This window comes from Petaurus breviceps, unplaced genomic scaffold (genome assembly GCF_028583685.1).
Source record: "Petaurus breviceps papuanus isolate PSGF00001 unplaced genomic scaffold, PetGlider_PUasm1.0 90825, whole genome shotgun sequence".
Classification (NCBI taxonomy): Eukaryota; Metazoa; Chordata; class Mammalia; order Diprotodontia; family Petauridae; genus Petaurus; species Petaurus breviceps.
In genome coordinates this window covers 17843312-17864601 of record NW_027187353.1, presented here as the reverse complement: position 1 = coordinate 17864601, position 21290 = coordinate 17843312, and the positions used below count along the sequence as shown (strand labels likewise).

The 21290-nt window shown below is 47.2% G+C and overlaps 1 protein-coding gene across 1 annotated transcript in view; it reads right to left on the bottom strand.

The window, feature by feature from the left end:
* The window catches only part of TMEM266 (transmembrane protein 266), a 98487-nt gene that overhangs the window by 4208 nt on the left and 72989 nt on the right, over positions 1–21290 (bottom strand). The window contains exons 9-10 of the mRNA XM_069071552.1: positions 15593–15782; positions 1859–1921 (exon numbers count right to left, since the gene is read on the bottom strand). Coding sequence (XP_068927653.1) covers positions 1859–1921; positions 15593–15782 — 253 coding nt within the window. The remainder of the gene's footprint in view (positions 1–1858; positions 1922–15592; positions 15783–21290) is intronic.

Genomic DNA, 21290 nt, shown 5'->3' with positions numbered 1-21290 from the left:
ATCCATCCATCCATCCATCCATCCATCCATCCATCCATCCATCCATCTATCTATCCATCTATCTATCTATCTATCTATCTATCTATCTATCTATCTATCTATCTATCTATCTATCTATCTATCTATCTATCATGTATCTATCCATCATGTATCTATCTATCTATCTATCTACCTATCATGTATCTATCTATCTATCTACCTATCTATCATGTATCTATCTATCTATCTATCTATCTATCTATCTATCTACCTACCTATCTATCATGTATCTATCTATCTATCTATCTACCTATCTATCATGTATCTATCCATCATGTATCTATCTATCTTTTTTCATCCATCCATCCATCTATCCATCCATCCATCCATCTCTATCTACATCTATCAGTCTATCTACTTATCTTCCTATCTCTACCTACCTTTCTCTTTCTCTCTCTCCCTCCCTCCCTCTCTGTTTCTCTCTTTCTCTCTGTCTCTGTCTCTCTGTCTCTCTCTCTCTCTCCTCTTCTACTTATTCCTGTAGAAACAGATCTTTAACTCACCTGCCTTTAAAATTAAGAACAAAATTGAGGAAACAAAACTTTGTTCCAAAAGCACAACATATTTTTAAAAAAAGTTTCAGTCCTATATTCTAAAAAATTGTGGGGGTTTCAAGGAAAGTGGAAATGTAGAAAGTGAGAAAAAAGCAAGGTGCAGAAAGACAGAGGAAAGGAGAGAGAGATAGAACACGAGGGAAGAAGAGAGGTTTGGTTGCCTGTTGTGACTATTATAGTTGTGACTATTCCTTGGAGGTGACATGCTATTCAAGGTTACCTCCAAAGTATTATTATTTGTTACTTATTTGTCCTTTAAAAGTCAGATTAACCATTGTTCCCAGCTCTGCCTATACCACCAATCCTTCTATCTCTAGAGGCCCTGTGCTGCCTGAAATAACCAAGCCACAAAGGTGTGACTAGATGGTCCTGGGCGGGAGTAGCAGGATCCAGGATAAAGTCACTCTGAGGGTAAAGGTGAAGGTCAGTGTTGGCTCCTGGTCTGGAGCTTCCCCATTCTGTCCAGGAGTGACCTCTTCCTTCTTCTTCCCTATCACCTCCTCCTCCCCCTCCTCCGGTAGTATTTACTATGAGGTCACGTGCCCACCATCACTCCTGGACTTGTTTTCACATAGACTGAAGGGCTGTGTTTGTATTCCTATCACAGGACCCTCAAGAGAGTTAGGAATTCATCACACAGAGACTGAATTAATAGATTAAACTTAAAAAAAAGTGAATTAGATATTCAAGAGGAAAAAAATGGCAGGTTCTCCTGGAAGAGAGAGTACAACAAGAATTTGAGGAGCAGGAGATTGAACCCGAACTCAAAGTCCTGCACCTGCTATTTACTGTCTGTGCGACTTGGGCAACTTAGGTGACCTATTTGGACCACAATTTCCTCATCTCCAAAATAAAGGCATTGAATTATAGCAGGGGTGGGGAACTTGTGGCCTTATGGCCTTAAGGCCGTGGGTTCTCCACCCCTGAATTAGAGGGACCCTACAGTCTCTTTCAGATCCAAATCCCATAGACCTGTGGAAACGCCTGCCATGGAGAAATGTGTCTACACTATCCTGGAGATCAGACCCTCCGGGGGTTGCTTCTTTTCTCTTGGGTACCTTGCTTGCTACTGAGGCCCACTACCACCAGGTGGAGGAGGTGGGGCTTCCCCTCAGAACAGGCGGGGGGCAATTCTTCTGAGCAGCACAGAAGAGGAGAAGGATGGAAATCCCAGAAATGCTCTGTACAGAATTATATCTGCCTCGTGGGGGCCACACGTTTGGCATATTTGGCTGGTCAGTTAGAGCTTAGGAAAGGAGACTTACCGCTGCTAGGCTCATTGCGGTACTGGCTGATGTAGCTTTTCATGTCATCCTTCACCATGGCTTCTGGGAGGGGGAGACAGAGAGGGAGACTGCTGAGCTTTCCTGAATATTTATGGAGCGTCCAAAGGATGCTAGGCATTCATTCATTCGTTTGTTTGTTTGACAAGCATTTATTAAAAAATTTTTTTGGAGGGAAATTGGGGTTAAGTGACTTGCCCAAGGTCACATGGCTAATTTTTGTGTTAAGTGTCTGAGGCTGGATCCAAACCCAGGTCCTCCTGACTCCAGGGCTGGTGCTCTATCCATGGTGCCACCTAGCCGCCCCACAAGCATTTATTAAAGGTCTGCTATGTGCTAGAGGCTGGATATACAAAAGTAAAAATGAAACTGGTCCCTGCCCCCAACAGGCTTACATTTTATTGGGGAAAACAGCATGTATGCTAATAAGTAAAAATAAAACAACTGCATCTGTATATGTATATATGGGCATCTAGGTGGTACAGTGGCTAGAGCACTGAGCCTCAAGTCAGGAAGACCTGAGTTCAAATCCGTCTTCAGTCAGCTGTGTGACCCTGGGCAGGTCACTTAACCCTGTTTGCCTCAGTTTCCCCATCTGTAAGATGAGCTGGAGAAGGAAATGTTCAATCCCTTCAGTATCTTTGCCAAGAAAACCCCAAATGGGGGTCACAAAGTCAGACAACTGAAAGGGACTAAATAAAATAAGTATATATTTCCTTATCTCTATAATAAAGGCAATGGATTAGATGGACCTTAAGAGCTCTTCTAGATCTAAATCCTATGAACCTGGAAAACATCTGCCATGGAGAAACAGGACATTCAAAGGCAATTGGCCTTGTCCAAGGACAACCCAACACACACCTGCACACACATATGGCATACATGCATACCCACACATATATCCCTATACATCCATACATCTTGTGTGCCCTTCCTGATTCTCTCATGTGTGCCTGCTGTTTTCATGTTTGGAACCCTGACACTCAACATCATGGGACCCTGACATGCAGTGGTATGCTGATAAATATTTAATAATCAGCTCTCTGAAGGAAAAAAAAAAAGTAGCAGGACACACTCCAAAATGTAATCTGCAATAACATTTCCTCCATCACTTTTTTTTTTATTTTTTTATAAGCAATCGGGGTTAAGTAACTTGCTCAAGGTTACACAGCCAGTTATTTCTGGGTGTGGTGCTGAGTATCTGAGCCCAGATTTGATCCAGGTCATCCCGACACTGGAGCTGGTGCTCTTACTCGCTGAGCCACCTGGCTGCCCCTAAGCAATTGGGGTTAAGTAACTTGCTCAAGGTTACATGGCCAGGTGTTTCTGGGTGGGTTCTAAGTGTCTGAGCCCGGGATTCGATCTCCAGGTCTTCTCAACACTGGAGCCAGTGCTCTTACTGGCTGTGCTACCTGGCCACCCCGCTCCATCACTTTCTTAAGGCTAGAGAATCAACAAACCAATAAATCAAGCCCTGACTCCTAGTATTTTGTTGATTTCTAAGCTGAAAAAGCCCGCCTTGAAAATTTAACAACCAGCTCTCCTAAACCGGTACCAGCCGGCCCCAGCATAACCCTGCCAATACCTCTTTTCTCTCATTGTCTAGCTCTAGACCCATCTCCACCAAAAAACTTTCCCGGATAACTCCAGCCCAGTACGGCTCCCTCCCCTTCCAGTCTCCCCAGGGTACTAAGTATTGCATACTTAGTATTACCACAATTCACAGTGATATTCAATCCAGTAATTTATTGTGCCTTTGTCTTCTTGCACTCTCATGGTCTAGGGTGGGAACCTTGCCTCTTTAATCCCACTACCCAGTTCAGGAGCAGGGACTTTATTTGCTCCGTCTCTGGTCTTTCTCACTGTATCCAGCACAGGAAAGGGCCTGGGGGACATTCAGAAAAGACTTTGGAGTTTTTTTAACTTGGGATCTGAGGTTAAACCCCTCCCTATTTATTAAAGAAATAAATGCATTTCTTTATTTTATTTTAAATAGCTGAATTTCATGGAAAACGGTTTTCTCTGTAATCCTCTCCCCCCCCCCCCCCCCCAGGTTTTTCCAGATTCCTAAAGGGACAAATGGGTTAACAGCCCCTGACTTGGAAAGTAAACGAACTTCGGTGCCATCAGTGATCATGTATCCTGCCCATATTTTACAGGTGAGGGAAAAGCGGCTCTTTAAGAGGGGTGACCTACCAAGGGTCTTAGTAAAGTAATGGCCCAGCCAGGAGTTGAATTCATGGAGTTAAATGGAAACGGTCCCGACCCCCTTCTCTTTTGCAGCATGGGCCGCGGATGGTGGGTGTGGCCTTGAAGGGGAAGTGGGGGTGGGGGTGGGGGCAGCTGCTCGGAGCTTGTGGACCTGCTGAAAGCCTGCGCACGTGGTCAGCTCCTCTGAGAGGGAGCCTCTGCCCAGCCTGGTATCTAGCTGAAGCTCTAAAAGCCTCCTCTCTCTAAGTGCTCTGGGGGAGGGGAGGCTTTGGTAAGGCTGAGCTCATCCCCGGGAGCCGGAGTGGGCCCCCCTTCCTCCCCCCCCCCCCCCCCAGCCCAGGGCCTGACTCTGGAGGCCCACAGTGGTTTGCAGGTGAAAGGAACAGATGTTTTCTGAGGGATGCTCTCCCCACATGACAAGACCCAAACCACCAAGCAGCCCTCCCAAGCAACACGCCTGTTTTCCGAACCCCATTGGTTCTTAAAAAGCTTTTTTGGCCCCTGTTGATCCTTAAATGCCTCCAGTCAGAGGTGTGTCTTTCGCTAATGTCTGAGTTTAAAGGGGGCTTGGTAAGACGCCTCGGGGCGTACTCCTGGACCAGCACGACCTTGCTCTTGCCGGGAGCTGATGGCAAAACACACTTCTTTGTGTCCATCCATAATTCATGTTCTAAATGCCCTTTCCCCATCGTGGCTGGGGGCGTCTGCCTGGGTATGTTGGGAAGGGAGGCGCAGCTGGTCCCCCTCGGGATTAGGGAGAGGAAATCCAAGTAATGCCAACAGCACAGGGGTGGACAGGACCTGGGGGAAGGGACTGTGGGCTAGGTTGAGGTGATGGGGGCAAAGAGGGTGGATGGTACAGATCCCTTCAGTCCAGCTTGGGCAGCTCAAATGCATGGGCAGGAGCATCTCCTTCAGGTCTCAGCATTCTCTGGCAAATGGGAATGGGGGTCCATTCCTACTTTAGGATACGCATTGTTACAGGGGAGTGAGCACAAGTGTAACCAGGATGAGGTGGTGGGGATGTTGGCCCATGTTGCCTCATATAGAGAATCCCTTGTAAAGTAACTTCGTGCAGCTGTCCCCACCCCCCCTTCAAGGCCATGGCCACCATCCCCAGCCCATGCTGCAAAGAGAAGGGGGTCGGGACTGTTTCCATTTCACTCCATGAATTCAACTCCTGGCTGGGCCATTACTTTACTAAGGACTTTGCAGTCCTTTGGCAACATAGAAACAACAGATGTTAGGAATAACATACCATCAATAATAACATAATATGGGAAGCTTCTCTCCTCTTGTAACACTTGCCTGATCTGAGGTGCTTGCCCCTGGTGCAAACATCACGAGAACAGCTCTGGTGAAAGGCACATAGAGTGAAGAAATCTTCTCTTTGGGATTTGTACAAAACCCTGACATTCCTTCAGCTCCCAACCTAAGCCTGGGTTAGTGATTGGGGGGATGCTGGTGGTGCTTCCAGAAGTGCAGATGGCAACTTCTCCTCAACTGAAGTCTATAGTGTCATGAGTTGCTATGACTGAAAACAAAATGTTTGCCAGATAGACGAGCCCCCTTGCATTTAGGCTGTATGATAATCACTAGGGCAGGAGTTCAAATGTGTCCTCAGATACTTCCTAGCTGTGTGACTCTGGGCAAGTCACTTCACCCTGTTTGCCTCAGTTTCCTCATCTGTAAAATGAGCTGGAGAAAGAAATGGTGAACCACTCCAGTCTCTTTGCCAAGAAAACCCCAAATGGAGTCATGAAAGGTGGGACATGATTGAAAAATGACTGAACAACAAATGATGCCAGGACTGAACCTACCCCACAATCCTGCCCCATCACTCCATTCTCTAACCTGCTGAGCTAAGGGGCCCCAGACTAAAGACCTTGAGGGTTAAAGATCAGATCCCAAGTTCCCCATCTTGATTTGCTAAATTCCTACGGAGTTCTGAAAAGTCAATTCAAATGCCCCTCTCTCTATGAAAACTTTCTGAAATTAATTTGTAATGAATTCTCCTATCTTGTTTTCTTTTGCAAAGTTCTAATGCACTCACCACAATATGATACTTTATAAAAATCACATCACCACATTAAAGCTGGAAAGGATATCAATGACTTGAACCTGAACAGGAATCTTTTTGTCACATCCTTGACAAGTGTTAACCTAACCTTTGCTTAAAGACCTCCACTGACAGGGAGCTCACTACCTCCGAGGCAGCCCATTCCCCTTTGGAACAGCTCTTCAGTTTTAGAAATATTCCTCTTAACCAAGTCAAAATCCATCTGCCAATTCCACTCATCCGGTGCAGTCCTGCCTCTGAGGCCAAGCAGAAGGAATCTCATTTCTCTTCCTCATTCATCAGCCTTCTCCTCTCTGGGCTGAACAGCCAAAGTTCCTTCAGCCTATGTTAGTATGAAATCATCATCTTCCCAAGGACCTCTGTCCAACCCTTCAATTTTAGTTATATGTGTTGGTGTCTTATGCTCTTACTAGACCATAAGTTCCATGAGGACAGGGCCATGTTTTATCTGATCTTTTTATCTTTCCCAGGACTCACCAAACTGTTCTACAAGGAGATTTGCTGTCAATATTTTGTTTTGAGGTAGTCTAGTATCGTGGTTAGATGTCTGGCCTTGGAGTCTGTAAGAGCTGGGTTCAAATCATACCACTGCCATATACTTCCTGTCTGACTGTGGGTGAGTCACTCAAAGACTTTAGCATTCCAGGCAACTCTCAGTTGTAGAGATAAGTTGCTGACCTCCATTGGTGGAAGGAGTTTCCACAATGGGAGTTCTCTCACTTTGTAAATATTCCAATGGATCTGTGATCTCCTGAGGTGGACATTCTCTCCAATGGCACAGAATGCCACCCGTCTTTCCCTATCCATTTTGTATGACTACTGTCTATGACCTCTTGCAAGTTTATCATGGCAGGGGCAAGGGTGGGGGTGGGGCTCCCCCAAGCATGGCTTTCCTCAGTTTCTCTTGATATCATAAGTATCCCAGTGGAGCATTTGACCAGCCATTCTTCCATCTTGCCACATCACCAGACCATCTCTTTGGTGACTGGTACATCTCTTTGTTGTTTCTTAACTTCAAGAACTTGACCTTTGTTGACCTTTGTTCTCCCTCATTGGTTCTATGTTTCAATCTGCTCACGCCCGCCATGTACCTCTGCCCTCCACAAGATGCTCATTTAGAATTCTGTGGACTCCACTGTGATAAAATTACAGGTCCATGTGCCTCTCCAGACGTAATTGTCGGGGTAAACTAGAAAACTCACTTGGGCTCTTCTCCCAGAAGCTGACATGGCCAGATGGCTTACATTCTGACCAAAAGGCCAGTGCCCTCAGAGCCTGGCCCCTGGCCTTCCTTGCTGGTCCCTCTGTGGGATGTGGGCATGGAAGAGAAGGCTGCTCCAACTTAGGAATAAAAAGCCATTTAGAGAAAAACCCCTTCCCTCTGCTGAGCTCATCATGTCATTTTGATCTCTGGGCCAAGGAAAAAACAGTAAATTTGGAGCTTCCATAAATGCCAGCCCAGTCAGAGCCTTGGATTCCTCTTCTTGTCTCCTCCCCCATCCAAGCTTCTGTCAAGGTTGGGCTGTGAGCATCTCCTCAATGGCTCCAGTGTTTCAGCTGCTAACAGGACAGCCTGGAATAGCGTTTGTGCACATTTTTATGATGGTGTTTGGAAGGGAGGAAGGGGCTGTCAGAGGTTCCAAGCATCCTCCAGCCTCACCATTTTTATTTCTGCTCTGTCCTTCCCTCTGTTGTTCAGCTGGTTTTTCCAGACAGAGGAAGTATTTTCTCCTTAAAAGAGGCTCTGGCTGGGCCAGGCCAACTTGCCTGAGTAGAAGGGAAAACGTGGGTACCCTGGGATTATTTAAAAAAGGACTGTGCCCCAATGGAATGGGCTGCCCTGGATTCACCTGGTGACGGTGGCTGGGAATTAGCTCAAAGCTTAGCCTGCTTGGCAGTGTCCCATCCTAAGGATGCACTGTGATTGGAGGGCAGTCCCTGGCCCCAAATACTGCCCCCAGTGCCCATCATGGAGCCTGAACATTCACTCTTAGAGAGTCATTTCTTGGGAGTTTCGAGGATTTTTCATCTCCAAGAATCCCTTTTGGACAAGAGAGGATCCCTCCTCTAAGCCTTTACCTTCTTCTGTTTGGCATTTGAAGTCCTTCACAACTTGGTTCCAACTGACCACTCCCCTTCATGCCCTCTGTGTCCAGCCAAACTGGCTACTTCCCATATCTCCAGACTCATTCCTTTCTAGCCCTCCATATTGGTACAGTCCAGAAACGTTGACTTTCTTGTTGCTGCTCTCACACAATGTTCCATCCACCACATCAGTGATTTTGCACAGGCTCTTGCCATGCCTGGAATGCACTCTCTCCTCTCCTCTGCCTCGTAAAATTCAGTTTCCTTCAAACCCCAGTTCAGCCCAGACGATGGAGAACACCTGGTCCATGCCCATCGCCTCATTTTATGGGTAATAAGAGCTTATATGTTTGCAGTGCTTCGAGCCCTCACAATTGCTCTGATAGGTAAGGAGTGTGGCACTATTAATCCCCTCTTACAGAGCTTCATATTGAGGCTTTGAGCCTTGACCAAGCCTCCAACTCTGGCCTCTGGAGCCCAAGCCCGACCACCGGTACTCTCTGCACAACACAGCCTAGCCTCTCGGTGGATGTGCTTGGATAATGGTAATAGAACTAATATTTATGGAGCACTCTGAGTATTACAAAGTGCTGTTACCTAAATGATTGAATGTGGTCCTCACAACCTTGGAGGAAGGTTCAATATTATTAGCCCAATTTTACAGGTGGGGAAATGGAGGCAAATAGAGGGTAAGTGTCTTTGCCAGGGTCACGGAGCTGGTGTCTAAGGCAGGATTTGCACTCAGGTTTTCCTGATTCCAAGTCCAGTACTCTCTTCCCCATGCCACATGGAATTGTGGGTCATGGAATCCCAGGATCTGGAGTGTGAAGGGATCTCTGGCATCAGCTAGTCCAATTCCCTCCATCACAGGAGACAGCTGAGGAACTGTCAGGGCTGAGGTTTGCATTTCGGTCTTCTGACCATGCTGGGGCCATCTAACTCAAACACTCCTCATCCTCGTATTTGTCAGATGTGGAAACTGAGGTTCAGGGGTAAATGGACTTGCCCAAGGTCACACAGGTATCCAGGCCGCCAAGGGTGCCCACTGGTGAGTCTCTTTTGGGGTCTCCATTCTGGGGGGTGTCCAGGTCTGTATGCCTTATTCTACTTTTGGTTGGGCTTCTGCCTACAAACTGTGCTACCAGGCACAGGGAGGACCTCTTATTTCTTCCCAAACTTCTCCAATTCCCTTTTGTGTGTGTCATCATCCTCTTTTAGAATGTCACCTCCTTGAGGGCAGGAGTTGTGTTTCTTTTTGCTTGTATTTGTGTCTCCAGCACTTAGCATAGCCTCTGGCATATAGTGAGTGCTTAATAAATGCTTATTGCTTTGTATCCAACTTAGAAAGTGAAATCCTAAGCCTCCAGGACCGTGGGGCTTTTGGCAGTGGACAGGATGACTGCAGAGAATGCCCGAGGCTCTGTCCCTTGTACCTTCCAGGTACTTTCTCAGCACCCAAAGCTCTTTGCATCCATGACCTCATTAATCCTCCCAAAGCCCCAGTCAAGTGGAGAGTTGACAGCCTTCATTATCGAGGCTTTGCTCCCTGGGGGAGGCAGCCTGACTTGCCCAAGGTTTCGGCATCAGGGAGGGGAGGCAGGTGAGGGCAGGTGGCATGAGTCAGTGGCAGAGCCTGGGAGGGAACCCAGGGATGCTGACTCCCACCTCAGCAGCCCAAAGGATTCAGAGTGACACAGAGTCATTGGATTTCTGAGCTAGAGGAAGCCTACTCTGGTGTCTGAAGAGCCGGGTTCAAATTCTAGCTCGGATACTTAAGATTGCCAGATTTAGACCTGGAAGGGCCCTTACAGCTCATTTCATCCAGCCCTTTCATTTTATAGATGAGGGAATTGAAGGCTCAGAGGAATTCAGTCACAAGCCCAAAAGTACGTGGCTGAACCAAGATTTGAACCTGTTTTCTGACTCCGAATTCAGCATGCTTCCCACTTCCCTGCTTCTCGAATTTGACTGACTCACTTAATGAATGAAAAAGCATTCATTAAATGCCTCCTATATACCAGGCACTACATTAAGTACTGTGCATACAAATACAAAAGAGAGACTTTCTTGTTGTAAAACCTCTTGGAAGAATCACTTTTTTTCCCCTGGGCCTCAGTTTCCTCCCCTGTAAAATGAGAGAAGCTCTCAGCTCATGTGCTCTCTGCCATCTCTCCTGCTCCGAGGTTCACAGCTCTGGCAGAGGGGCTGGTGGCCGTGGGGAAGCCTTATTCTTCCTCCCCTGACCTTTGGCACCTCACCTGGACCTTTTCCTCTCTAGGAGGCAACAAAATCACCACTAGCCCAGGGAGCCTCAGCGGTGGCAGGGGGAGACAGATGGAGAAGGCCCCCATCAGAGTGACTCTGGCCATTTTGAAGCGTCAGTGTGGTGGAATGGAACTCCAAGGGCCGGGATGATATACGAGCCGCCGTGGCTACGCCCGCTGGGGACTGTAATTCATTCATTATGGGTGAGCTTCAAGACTAATAAATTTGGGAGGGAAGTATTAATGCCTACACAGGGGCACTGTGAACTTGGCAGTCCCCGAAGCTTGGGACTTTGCAGCCCTGGGTTTTAAAGATGATTTAAGGGAGTTGGGCTGGAGCAAGTCTGAACAGAAACCAGGCAGCGTTTTGTCGGCTTGGGACCCAGTCGGGAGCTGGGGGTGGGGGGAGCTTCCCTGCTGTCTTCGGGGAGGGCTTGGCAATGGCCCGGAGAGTTTCTGTTCAGGTCTTGACATTTCCACTCCCTTTGGATGCCGAGAGGCTGCTGTGCCTTCACCATCCTGAGATGACAAAGAGGCTTCCTGGCCTCATCGTCTCCTCTATCAGGCTTCCCAGAGCTGCAGGAGCAGAGCAAGCAGTGGCCTGACCTTAGGACAGGGGCCATCAGAGCTGGAAGGGACCTTGGGGTCTGTCAGGTCCAACTTCTCCTGGTTTACATTTACACAGTGAGATGAGGCATGCGAGACCCTTTAGTTATCTATAGTATCTCATTTAATTCTCATTTTTATAGCAGAGGAAACGGAGGGCAAGGAAGCTGTCCAAGGTCATGCAGCTGGTTGGTCGGAGAGCCAGGTCTGGAACCCAGGTCTCCTGGCTCCCAAGTTCCTGCTGTTCCCACCATACTGCCCTGTTCTGTCTGTTCCTTGGCTTATCTCCAGAGCTGCAACTGGAAATTCTAGCATTTTGGGCAAATTTTGGGGGTGCTGGGCATGGGGGATGGACACAGAAGCTCTGGGAAAGCTTGAGGTGAGTGCACATCAACACTTCGCCTGCTGACGACCCTGGGGATGGTTCTTTAGTCCAGGCAGTGCACTCCAATTGGATGCTAGTGCCGAGGTGCAATGGTGGGATAAGACAGAAACAACAGAGAAGAAGGGGTGAGGGGCCTTAGCCAGAAGTGGTCATCTCCAAGTGGGCACCAAGACACAAAGGCTGGAGACTCTGGACTGGTTCCATGTCTACCCATCACCGTGATTCACCACTCTGCTAACGATGTCTGCTGGCATGTACTCACTCCATCCAAACCCTCACTTTCTTTGGAAACAAAACTTCTACCTAGCAGAGCTCCCGCCATCCAGCCCCGGCCCCTCATTATCTCTTCCCAACAAAGCCATGTTTCCTTGTTGGTTATAGTTAATGGTGATTTGGAAACAGCACAGAAAATAAAATCTAAAAGAGCTTTGAAGTAGCCTTTGAGCTGAGCAGAGTAGGTCAACAATGGGTAGCGTGGGAGTCGGTGCTGGGAGTCAGTAGGCTCGAGCTGTCCTCCTGACTCTGTTTCTAACTTGCTATGTAAACTTTTACCCATCTGTAAAATGAGGGAGTTGAATTAGGTACCTTTAAAGTTCCCTTCTAGGGCTGACATATTTTATTCTAAGATTCCTCCCCTCTCTTATGTCTACGTGCTTACGTCTCTCTAAGCTATGACATTGTGTTTAATGATCTAAGATCTTTTTTAGTTCTGACATTCTAGGTTTTATCTTCTAAGGCTCCTTCCGGTTCTGATATCTTATATTGTGTATCCCAAGGTCCTCCCAGCTCTGCCGTTCTATACTCTATGGTCCCTCCAAGCTAGGACGTTCTGTTTCCTGCTTCAAGGTCCTGCTTAGTTTTCTGTCTCTGACAGTCTGGCTCTGTCTTCCAAGGTTCCTTTCTGTTCTAATATTCTAGATTCTAAGTTTCCTTTTGGCTCCAATGTTCTATGTCCTTAGTTATAGGGCACCCAATAGTTCAGATATTCTATGTCGTAAGGTCCCTTTTAGCTGTAGCCTACCATGTTCTGTGTTTCAGGCAGCTGGGTGGTACAACGGAAAGGGACTTAGGTCTAAGACCTGAGTTCAAAACTGGCCTCAGACACTTCCTAGCTGTGTGACCCTGGACAAGTCACTCCCCCTCTGTCTGCCTCAGTTTCCTCAATTGTAAAATGGGGGTAATGATAGCACCTATACCCTAGGGTTGTTGTGAGGATCAAATGAGATAATGTTTGTAAAAGAGCCCAGCACAGTCTTTGGTACATAGTAGGCATTTAATAAACGCTCATTCCCTTCCTCCTCTCTCTTCCATAGTCCTGCCGAGCCCTGACATTCTCTGTTCTTGTCCAGAGGTTCCTTTTAGCTCTGACATTCCCTCCAGCTCTGACATCCTAGGTTCTAAGTTCCAGGTCATCTTCCAACTTTCACATGCTATGTTCTAGGGCATCTTCCTGCTGTGACTCTCTGTGATACTGTGATGTTTCTGGTGATTCCTGGACTCCTTAGGGGTTCCCCTGAGGTCCCTCCTTGCTCTCAGGCTCATGTCACATGTCACAGGTCCTTTTTAAAACACAGGTGACTTGGAGCTTGGGCCTCCCTTATTTCTTCTACAGGATGTCCCTAGTCTGGACACATAGGAAATCTCATTAACTACGTATTTTCAAAAAAAGGAATGAATGAAACTTTCTTATTTAATTAACATAAATGAGATTTCATAGGAAGACATAGGAGACACATAGGAAATATCATTAATTAATTAATCTCATTAATATGGAAAATAGTCCTAATAGCTAACGAAAGCTTTTATTCCGTATGAAATTGTCATGGCTAAAATTTATGCTAATTAAATAAAATGTTGTTGAACATTTCATTCATTTCATTTCTTGAAAATATGCATAGTTCATGAGATTTCCCATGTGTCCAGACTTAGGGATACCCTGTAAATGAAAGCAGCCTGGAGAGCCTGATTGCCAGGCAAGTATTCCAGGTCTTGTGGGGCTCTCTCTCCATGGGCACCTCCCAGACTCCAAAGGACAAGGTGCACCAGCCAAGCACTGTGCTTGACTCTCCAGTGGATGCCCGGACTGGGGCTTCAATCCCATCAATGGACCAAACACTGGGGACAAGGAAAATCGTCACATGGGTCTTTAAGAGCATGGTCCTTTGGTTCTTTATTTTGTCCCTGCTGTCAATGACTCTGGCCCTTGGTTGAAGATAAACTCAGAACTGGAAACATCTGCCTTCTCCATGGATGGGGGATGATGGTGACGTGCTTGGCAGCTGGAGCTGGGCCAGGGCACGTGGGTCAACCATAGAGGGAGAAGCAGGGCCGGGAGGAGCATTAGATTTGGAGGTGCTTTGTAGGGAAGGGGAGAAGGTGGAGGGATTTGTGTCTGCTTACCAGAGTATGTGGATGGTATCTTTATGGAGAGAAAGGGCCATTTCTACAGAATCCCACCCCACCATCCTGGACTTCATTATCACTCACACGGACTTTGGCTTCTCCTACGGTCATCTCCCAGCAGCCTGGGTGGCAACCTCAGCCTCACTCTCAACTCTCACTTTCACCTCCCTCCATCCAATTCATCGCTAATTCTCAACATTTCTCCCCTCACAACATTCACTTTCTAATTGATCTCCCTCCCTTGAGCTTCTCCCCACTCCAATCTATCCTCTCTCAACGGTCAACAAACATTTACTAAGTAATCACTTGCTATGCCCTTCTAAGCATTGACAATACAAAAAGAGACAAAAGATAGTGCCTGCCTTCCAGGAGCTCACCATCTAATGGGGGAGACAAGCAAAGAAACATGTACAGATACATTATCTACAGGATAAATAGGGAATCATTAAAAGAGGGATGGCCCCAGAATCGGGAGGTCCTCCACACAGCTGCTAAAGCCCAGGACTGAGCATGTCACTATCTCCTCAGCACCCCCCTGTGGCTCCCTATTACCTCTAAGGAGCAAATAGAAAACTGGTGTTTAAAGCTCTTCACAAACTGGCCCCTTCCCTTTCCAGCCTTCTTATATCATAGCCCTGTGCCCCCACCCACTGATCCAGTGACAGTGGCTTCCTTGCTGTTCTTACATTTGATGCTGTGTCTCCAGACTCCATACTTTTGGCTGCCCCCATATGGGAACACTCTTCTTTCCCCCCCCCCCCCCTTTGTTTCCCTGGCTGACTTTAAGTCTCAGTTCTAATACCACCTTCGGAGGAAGCTTTTCCTGAGCCCCCAGAAGCTGGAGTCTTGCTGTAGGATGACCTTTGATCTACTCTGCATATTTCTCATATTTACATATCATCTCCCCCATTAGACTGTGGATTCCCTGAGGCAGGGACCGTGTTTTTGCTTTTGTTTGTATACCTAGTACTCAGCACAGTTTAGGTGCCTAATAAATGCAATAATAGATTGCCTAATAAATGCTTACTGACTGACTGGCCCTCCCAACTCTGAAAGTCTGTGATTCTATTACAGCAATCCCCTTAACAGGTCTTCACATGTCCCCTCAATCGTCTTGATTCCATTTTGGACCTCCGACAAGGTAGGTTTGATGTCTCCTGAAGGAGAGCCTGTGATGTCGTGTGTCTGTGTGAGGACATGCATCCTGTGACATCATCTCCGTGTGAGGACACATGTTCCGCGAGACTGTGTCTGTGTGAGGACCCATGTCCCATGATGCCGTGTCTGTGTGAGAACAGCATCCTGTGATATCATGTCCGTGTGAGAACACATGTCCCGTGAGACTGTGTCTGTGTGAGGGGACACATGCCTTTTGAATGGCTGAGAGAAGTCTGAGCCCCTGGCGCTTTCTGTATATGCCTTCTCACACCATGAAGTGTCTGTGAATCCGAGGGCAGCTCTCCATCTACACGCCGCGTCTTTCAAGCACCACTATAATTACCGTGAATATTCTCGAGCTCACCAAGGAGGGCGGGAGGAGGCATCTGACCGTGAAGTCAGAGCTGGGAGAGTGGCCTTCCCTGATAGGAATGCTGGGACATAGTCTGCTCTTAGGAACACGGGGGTCAGGGCTGGCCATCTGCCAGGTAACACCCTGGGCCAGGGGATCGGGAGGAACTCACCGTGCGGCGGCCGCAGCTCCGTGATGTTCTCCGTGGTCTCGTCGTCGTCCGAGTCTCCCGTGTCCACCACCTTGTACCTGGAGCTGCCCTGCGGGTTGAGGACGTGAGGGGCTTGCAAGGCTGCCTCTCGCTCGGCCGCCAGGTCCAGGTCCTGCTGGGCCAGGTGGGCCCTCAGCTGCCGGATTTCGAACTGGAGAACCAAGGGAAACGGATCACTGGTCCTGCCCTGGGCAGAGGGGGCATCTTTCTTTTGGAAGCTAGCCTCCTGTTTAAGAGTCCTTAGCGCCAGGGAGAGGGGCTTGCTCTCTCACCAGCCCCTCCAGAAACTGTCCTCAAGGACACCTCCTGTAGGAAGCCATTCCCGCTGCCCCCAGGCTCAAGCACTTTGTATAAACAACACTTATTTAGCTTGTTTTTTTCCTGGTAGAGTAGGGCATGGGCATCTCCAGTGTCCAGCATAGTAACTTGTATGGAGTAGGTGCTTAATAAATGCTTGTTAAATTGAATAGAATTCACTTGGGTTCCAAAGACCTGGATTCAAGTTTCAGTCCTATTACTTCCCAGCTGTGTGACCTTGGGTAAGTCTCAGTTTCCTTATCTGCAAAATGGTAATTATAATGCTTCTGATACCTCCCCATAGGGCTCCTGATTTCTCTCAGCTGTTAGTGTCCTCCTTTGACAAACTTTCTTGTATTTATTCTGTAAATGTTGTGTACCTTGTGTACTTCCTATTTATTCTGTGCATATGTTGTTTTGGAAGGCCTGAGTTCAAATCTGGCCTCAGATACTTGCTAGCTGTGTGACCCTGGGCAAATGACTGAACCTCTGTTTGCCTAATTATCTGTATAATGGGAATAATAATAATAGTACCTACCTCCCAGTCACAAGGAACAATTGTAAAGCATTTAGCACAGTGCCTGGCTATAGAAATGATAGCTATTATTACTATATAACCATCTAGAGCTATATCCGTGTGTATTATCCATATATATACACAAACATGTCCATGCACACACACAATACACACATACGTGTACATATTAATATGTATAAGCACATATCCATGTAAATATACACACATATATAGAGAGTGGTAAAATATGTTGTATATTACATATTATTTTATATATGCGTGCATACAATGTATGTATTCGATATAATGTAGAACATAATGTATATATTATAGTGCATACATGTGTACTTATGTATGTGCATGTAAATGCATTCACACATGCATGTTTATGGAGTGGAGGCCAAGAAAGGGAGTTTGGCTTTGGGAAGCCTTACAGGTGGTAAATGAAACAATTGGGGAGCCAACTGACCCCCCTCTGTAGTAGGGGCAATCTAGGTGGTCATTTGATTACAATTCTCTTTGCAAAAAGCAAAAACAACAACAAAAAACCCAGAACAGTAGATCAGGAGAAATGGTTGGGCTGAAGGAGGAGAGGCCCCTGGCTAGCCCATGACCAGACCTTCATATTGTCTGTTTGTCTTTGGGGAGATCATGATGCACAAGACTTGTTTGCTAAAGTCTGCCCTTGTTTATCTACTTTACAGATCAACGCTTGAGGATGGTCTATTCCTTTGCAGAAAGGATGCTTTGGGAGGGAGGCAGAGAAAGGATGTCTAGACACAGGGACAAGCCCTGTTGTTCCAAGGGAAGGTGGCTAGCCAGTGGGCTTCTCCTTTCGGTTTTTATTAGTCTGGGGGAGGCCTTATTTAGGATCTTAGCTTTAGAGCTGGATAGGGCTTGAAAGATCATAACACCCTCATTTGACAGATGAAGAAACTGAAGCCTAAAAGGCTGAAATGACTTACCCCAAATTACCCAAAATGCACATTTGACTCCAAGCCCAATGCTATCTCACAAGGTGCTTGTGGGGAAAAGGGCTTTGTAAACAGTAAAGAATACTAGAAGTGAGAGTGATAACAAAGATGATTATTCTCTGATTTCATTTTTATTTTTGTAATGGGGAAGAAACAAATAAACCCAGTGGCAAGACCACTGAACTTGGAGTCAGGAAGATGTGAGTTCAAATCCAGCCTCAGAGATCCTGGGCAAGACACTTTACTGCTGTCTGCTTCAGTTTCCTTGACTGTAAAATGGGGATAATAACCTTGTCTCTCAGGGTGGTTGTGAGGATCAAATAATATTATAATTGTAACATTGTCTGGCACACAGTAGGTGCCTAATTAATGCCAATTCCCTTCCCTTCCCCCTTTGAACAGACTCCATGTGGCATTTGGGTTTGCCATTGTGTTTTCAGGGACAAACGTAAGTTTTTCCTAGCTGTGTCACAGGTCAGGGTAGTATCTAGACATAGAGGGAAAAGTTAGGGCCACCAGCTCTTCAGGGGAGGCCTGAGCTCTGAAGGATGCACAGGGACCTGGGGGGAAGGCTAGCTAATGAGCTAACTTAAAGAGTCAAAAGCAGAAGTACCTTCATTGCCACCTAGTGGACAAAGTTAGAACACACTCGTTTCCATCCAGCTTTGTCTCATCGCCAGCCAGCTGTAAAAACTGCCCAGGCATGAAATATTTTTCCCTCATGCTACAGGAAATAAATTCTGCCTATCCCACTGTCATCCACCTCATCTCCCCAAGGATGGATGGTCTCTGTGGCCAGGTGTCTTCCAGGCTTCAGCTTACCTCCCAGGGGCTCAGTGAGAGATGAGCTCTTGGAAGCTGATGGTGACCGGTCAGCATGGACAGAGCAAATGAGACCTAGGCCATGGGCTTCACTGCTATGGGACCTGCTTACTCTGCACCACCATGAAATCAGACTGAACCACAGCCATCCAGCCTTGGCTTTGAATTTAAGCTAATTCTTTATGCTGTCTCCAAAGAGAGCTTTCACCCCAGACCCAGACTGAGCCAGGTCCTTGAATATGAGTGGAGCTTTAAGCCTGGCCTAAAACTGAACCCTGATTCTAGCTTCAGCCTGAGCCTTAATCCTAGATGTAAAATAAACCCTAATCCAGACCTCAGATTTGTTCCTTCCTCTGAATATAAAGGGGACCCTCACTCCAGCCTTAGACTGAGTCCCCCCAGCCCTGCCCCAGGCTGAGCCCTAACCCCAGCTCAGAGTGGCCTCTCATCCCAGCCCTTAATGTAAACTCGAACCCTCAGCCCATCTTCAGACTGAATCCTCACCCTGATGATTTCTTGACAAGTGATGGTTCCTTGAAGACAGCTATTCCGTCCCTCCGCCTTCCCTCCCTCCCAAATCTTCTCTTCTTCAGACTGGACAATTTTCGGTGTCTCCACCCTACCCTCATTTGACATGGTTTCTGGTTCCAGCCTCATCCACAGAGCACGCATCTCACAGATGTATTCCAAACCCAGGGTGCTTTCCACGGCATGGGGGCCCTTTTCTCCAGAATGGGCACGGCACGCTCCCTTGCTGGGAAGGAAGCCAGTTAAGCAAAGGAGCTGCTTTTTACCTTATTTTATATCCCCAGGATTTAGCACATCACAAATACCTCACCAATGCTCGCTGATGGGCTGATTGATTTTCTGTGGTTTTCTAACTTGCCAATGCTCTTCCACTGGAATGGAAACTCCTTGAGAGCAGGAACTCGTGCATTCCTATCTGTCCTCCCAGCCTTAGCTTTGCACATAGTAAGGGCTTAATAAATGGTTTTCCATTCATTCATTCATTTGTTCGCTCATTGATTTATTCATTCACAAAATGTGGTGTTCAGAAACGAACACAATATTCCAATGGAACGTGACCCAGGTCGTGGACAAGCCAATCCCTTCCTTCATTATGGCCCTGATGCTTCCATTAAAGCAGCCTAAGGTCACATTAGTTTTTGGCTTCAATGTCACACTGCTGACAGTCCACTATACAGTCCAGTAAGGCTTCCAGGTAGGAAGGCTGGGACTCCCCAGAGAAGGCAGAGAACTGCATGGGAAGATGCAACCTTCCTGCCCCCATCTGCAATGATTAGTCACCACCCTGGGCTGAAAGGAGCCATCTGGGTGGTTGGTCTCCCGATGTGGGTGACTGGTTTGTCCCTATGGCAGGATTTAGTCCTGTGTATTTGTGATATAGTATGAATGTGTCATTGTATGAAGGAATGAATGAGAACAGGGATCAAAAAGCAAGTGAAACATAGGGCAGTTGGGCATTTGCCAAGTGGGAGGAGAGCAAGTATTATACCCTTTTTATAGATGAGGAAATGGTATCTGCTTGGGGATACATAGTTTTAGGGCCAGGCAGAGGCAGATGACAACTCTGGGTGAAGGCTGGAGAAGTTGTGGCCCTTATGTCATGTGCCGATCAGTCCCCATGGACCAATAGCAGCGTTTAGGGAGTTGAGATGACTTAGCCTTGGAAGGGGCAAAACACTGGTAGTCCCTGGTAGTTTCTGCATGAGAAAGGAAAGTTTAAGGAGAATCTAAGGGACCCCAAGTCTGTATGGAAGTATGGCAAGCAGGAAACCCTTATGGGCGGGGATTTGGGGCTGGTCTGGAATAGCTGGTCCTTTTCACCTGAATCACCTAAGTGCGGCACATCTTTCTGAAGCTAAGTATTGAACTTTACATTTATGCCTACTCAATTTTATCTCAGATTTTGTGGGGAGTTTTTGGATCCTGACTGAGTCTCCTGGTATTGTGTTCTCTGAAAATGGGTAAGCAGGTCATCCCTGTCTGCCTCTGGGTCATGGAGGAAATGCCAAAGCAAACAGGTCATTGGCCTCAATTCCACAAGCATTCATTAAGCACCTACTATATGCCAGGTGCTGGGGATAGAAAGCCCAAAACCAAACAGCTCCGGGTCTCAAGGAGTTTACCTTCCACAGGGCCAATGGCCCTTCTACTTTGGCCCCCCTCTGTAAAAGGAGAGAACAGAGTCACAAAGTCTTGGCATTGAAAGGAACCACATAGTCCAGCCCAGACTGGCACAACAATTCCTTGAATGAAGTGCTGCCAGACCCTCAACCATCCAGTTTTTGCTTGAATACCTTCAGTGACAATCAACTCACTACCTTATAAAGCAGCCCATTCCATCTTTGGGCAGTGCCCCTTGTTCATTTTTCCCTTACATTGAGCCAAAAGCTAATTCTTTCCAACTTCCATCTGTTGCCCTCGTTCTGCCATTCAGAACCTGGCCGGGAAAACCTGAGCTTTCTTCATGTGAGAACACTTACAATGTCAGAGCAGGGGTTTGCTGAAGGGGGTCACTTGAGCTAACTGAGTGACGCTCATAGAGTTCTAAGATGGGGTCAGGGCTGGAAGGGGGAGCAGTCCATCTTGGGCATTTTGGGGGCTTTTTAGTGACCCAGAAACTAGGGTCCTGGAAAGAGTGGACTGAGCCCCCACCTCCAGCCCAGCTCAGGGTGAGTGACTGGTAACAGCTTCTTCATAGACAAGACCACAGATAGCTTGGGCAGGGGACAGGGAGGGAAGAAGGTGCCACACCAGACCACACCAGACCAGATTGCCCGTGGGCAGTTCCCAGCCAACTGCATCTCTACCATGTCAGAAACTGGTGGTGGCGGGGCTGGGCTGCCCATTCCAAACCAAGCTGATGGCTTGGCTGGGCACTGGGTGCCATTTGTTATTTATAAGAAGTAAATGATCTAAGCAGTCATGTCCTAATGAGAAGGCAGAGGCTGCAGTTACTCCAGAAGGCAGGAGGCAAATGGCTGACAGGATCTGAGGGCCTACACACACACACACACACACACAC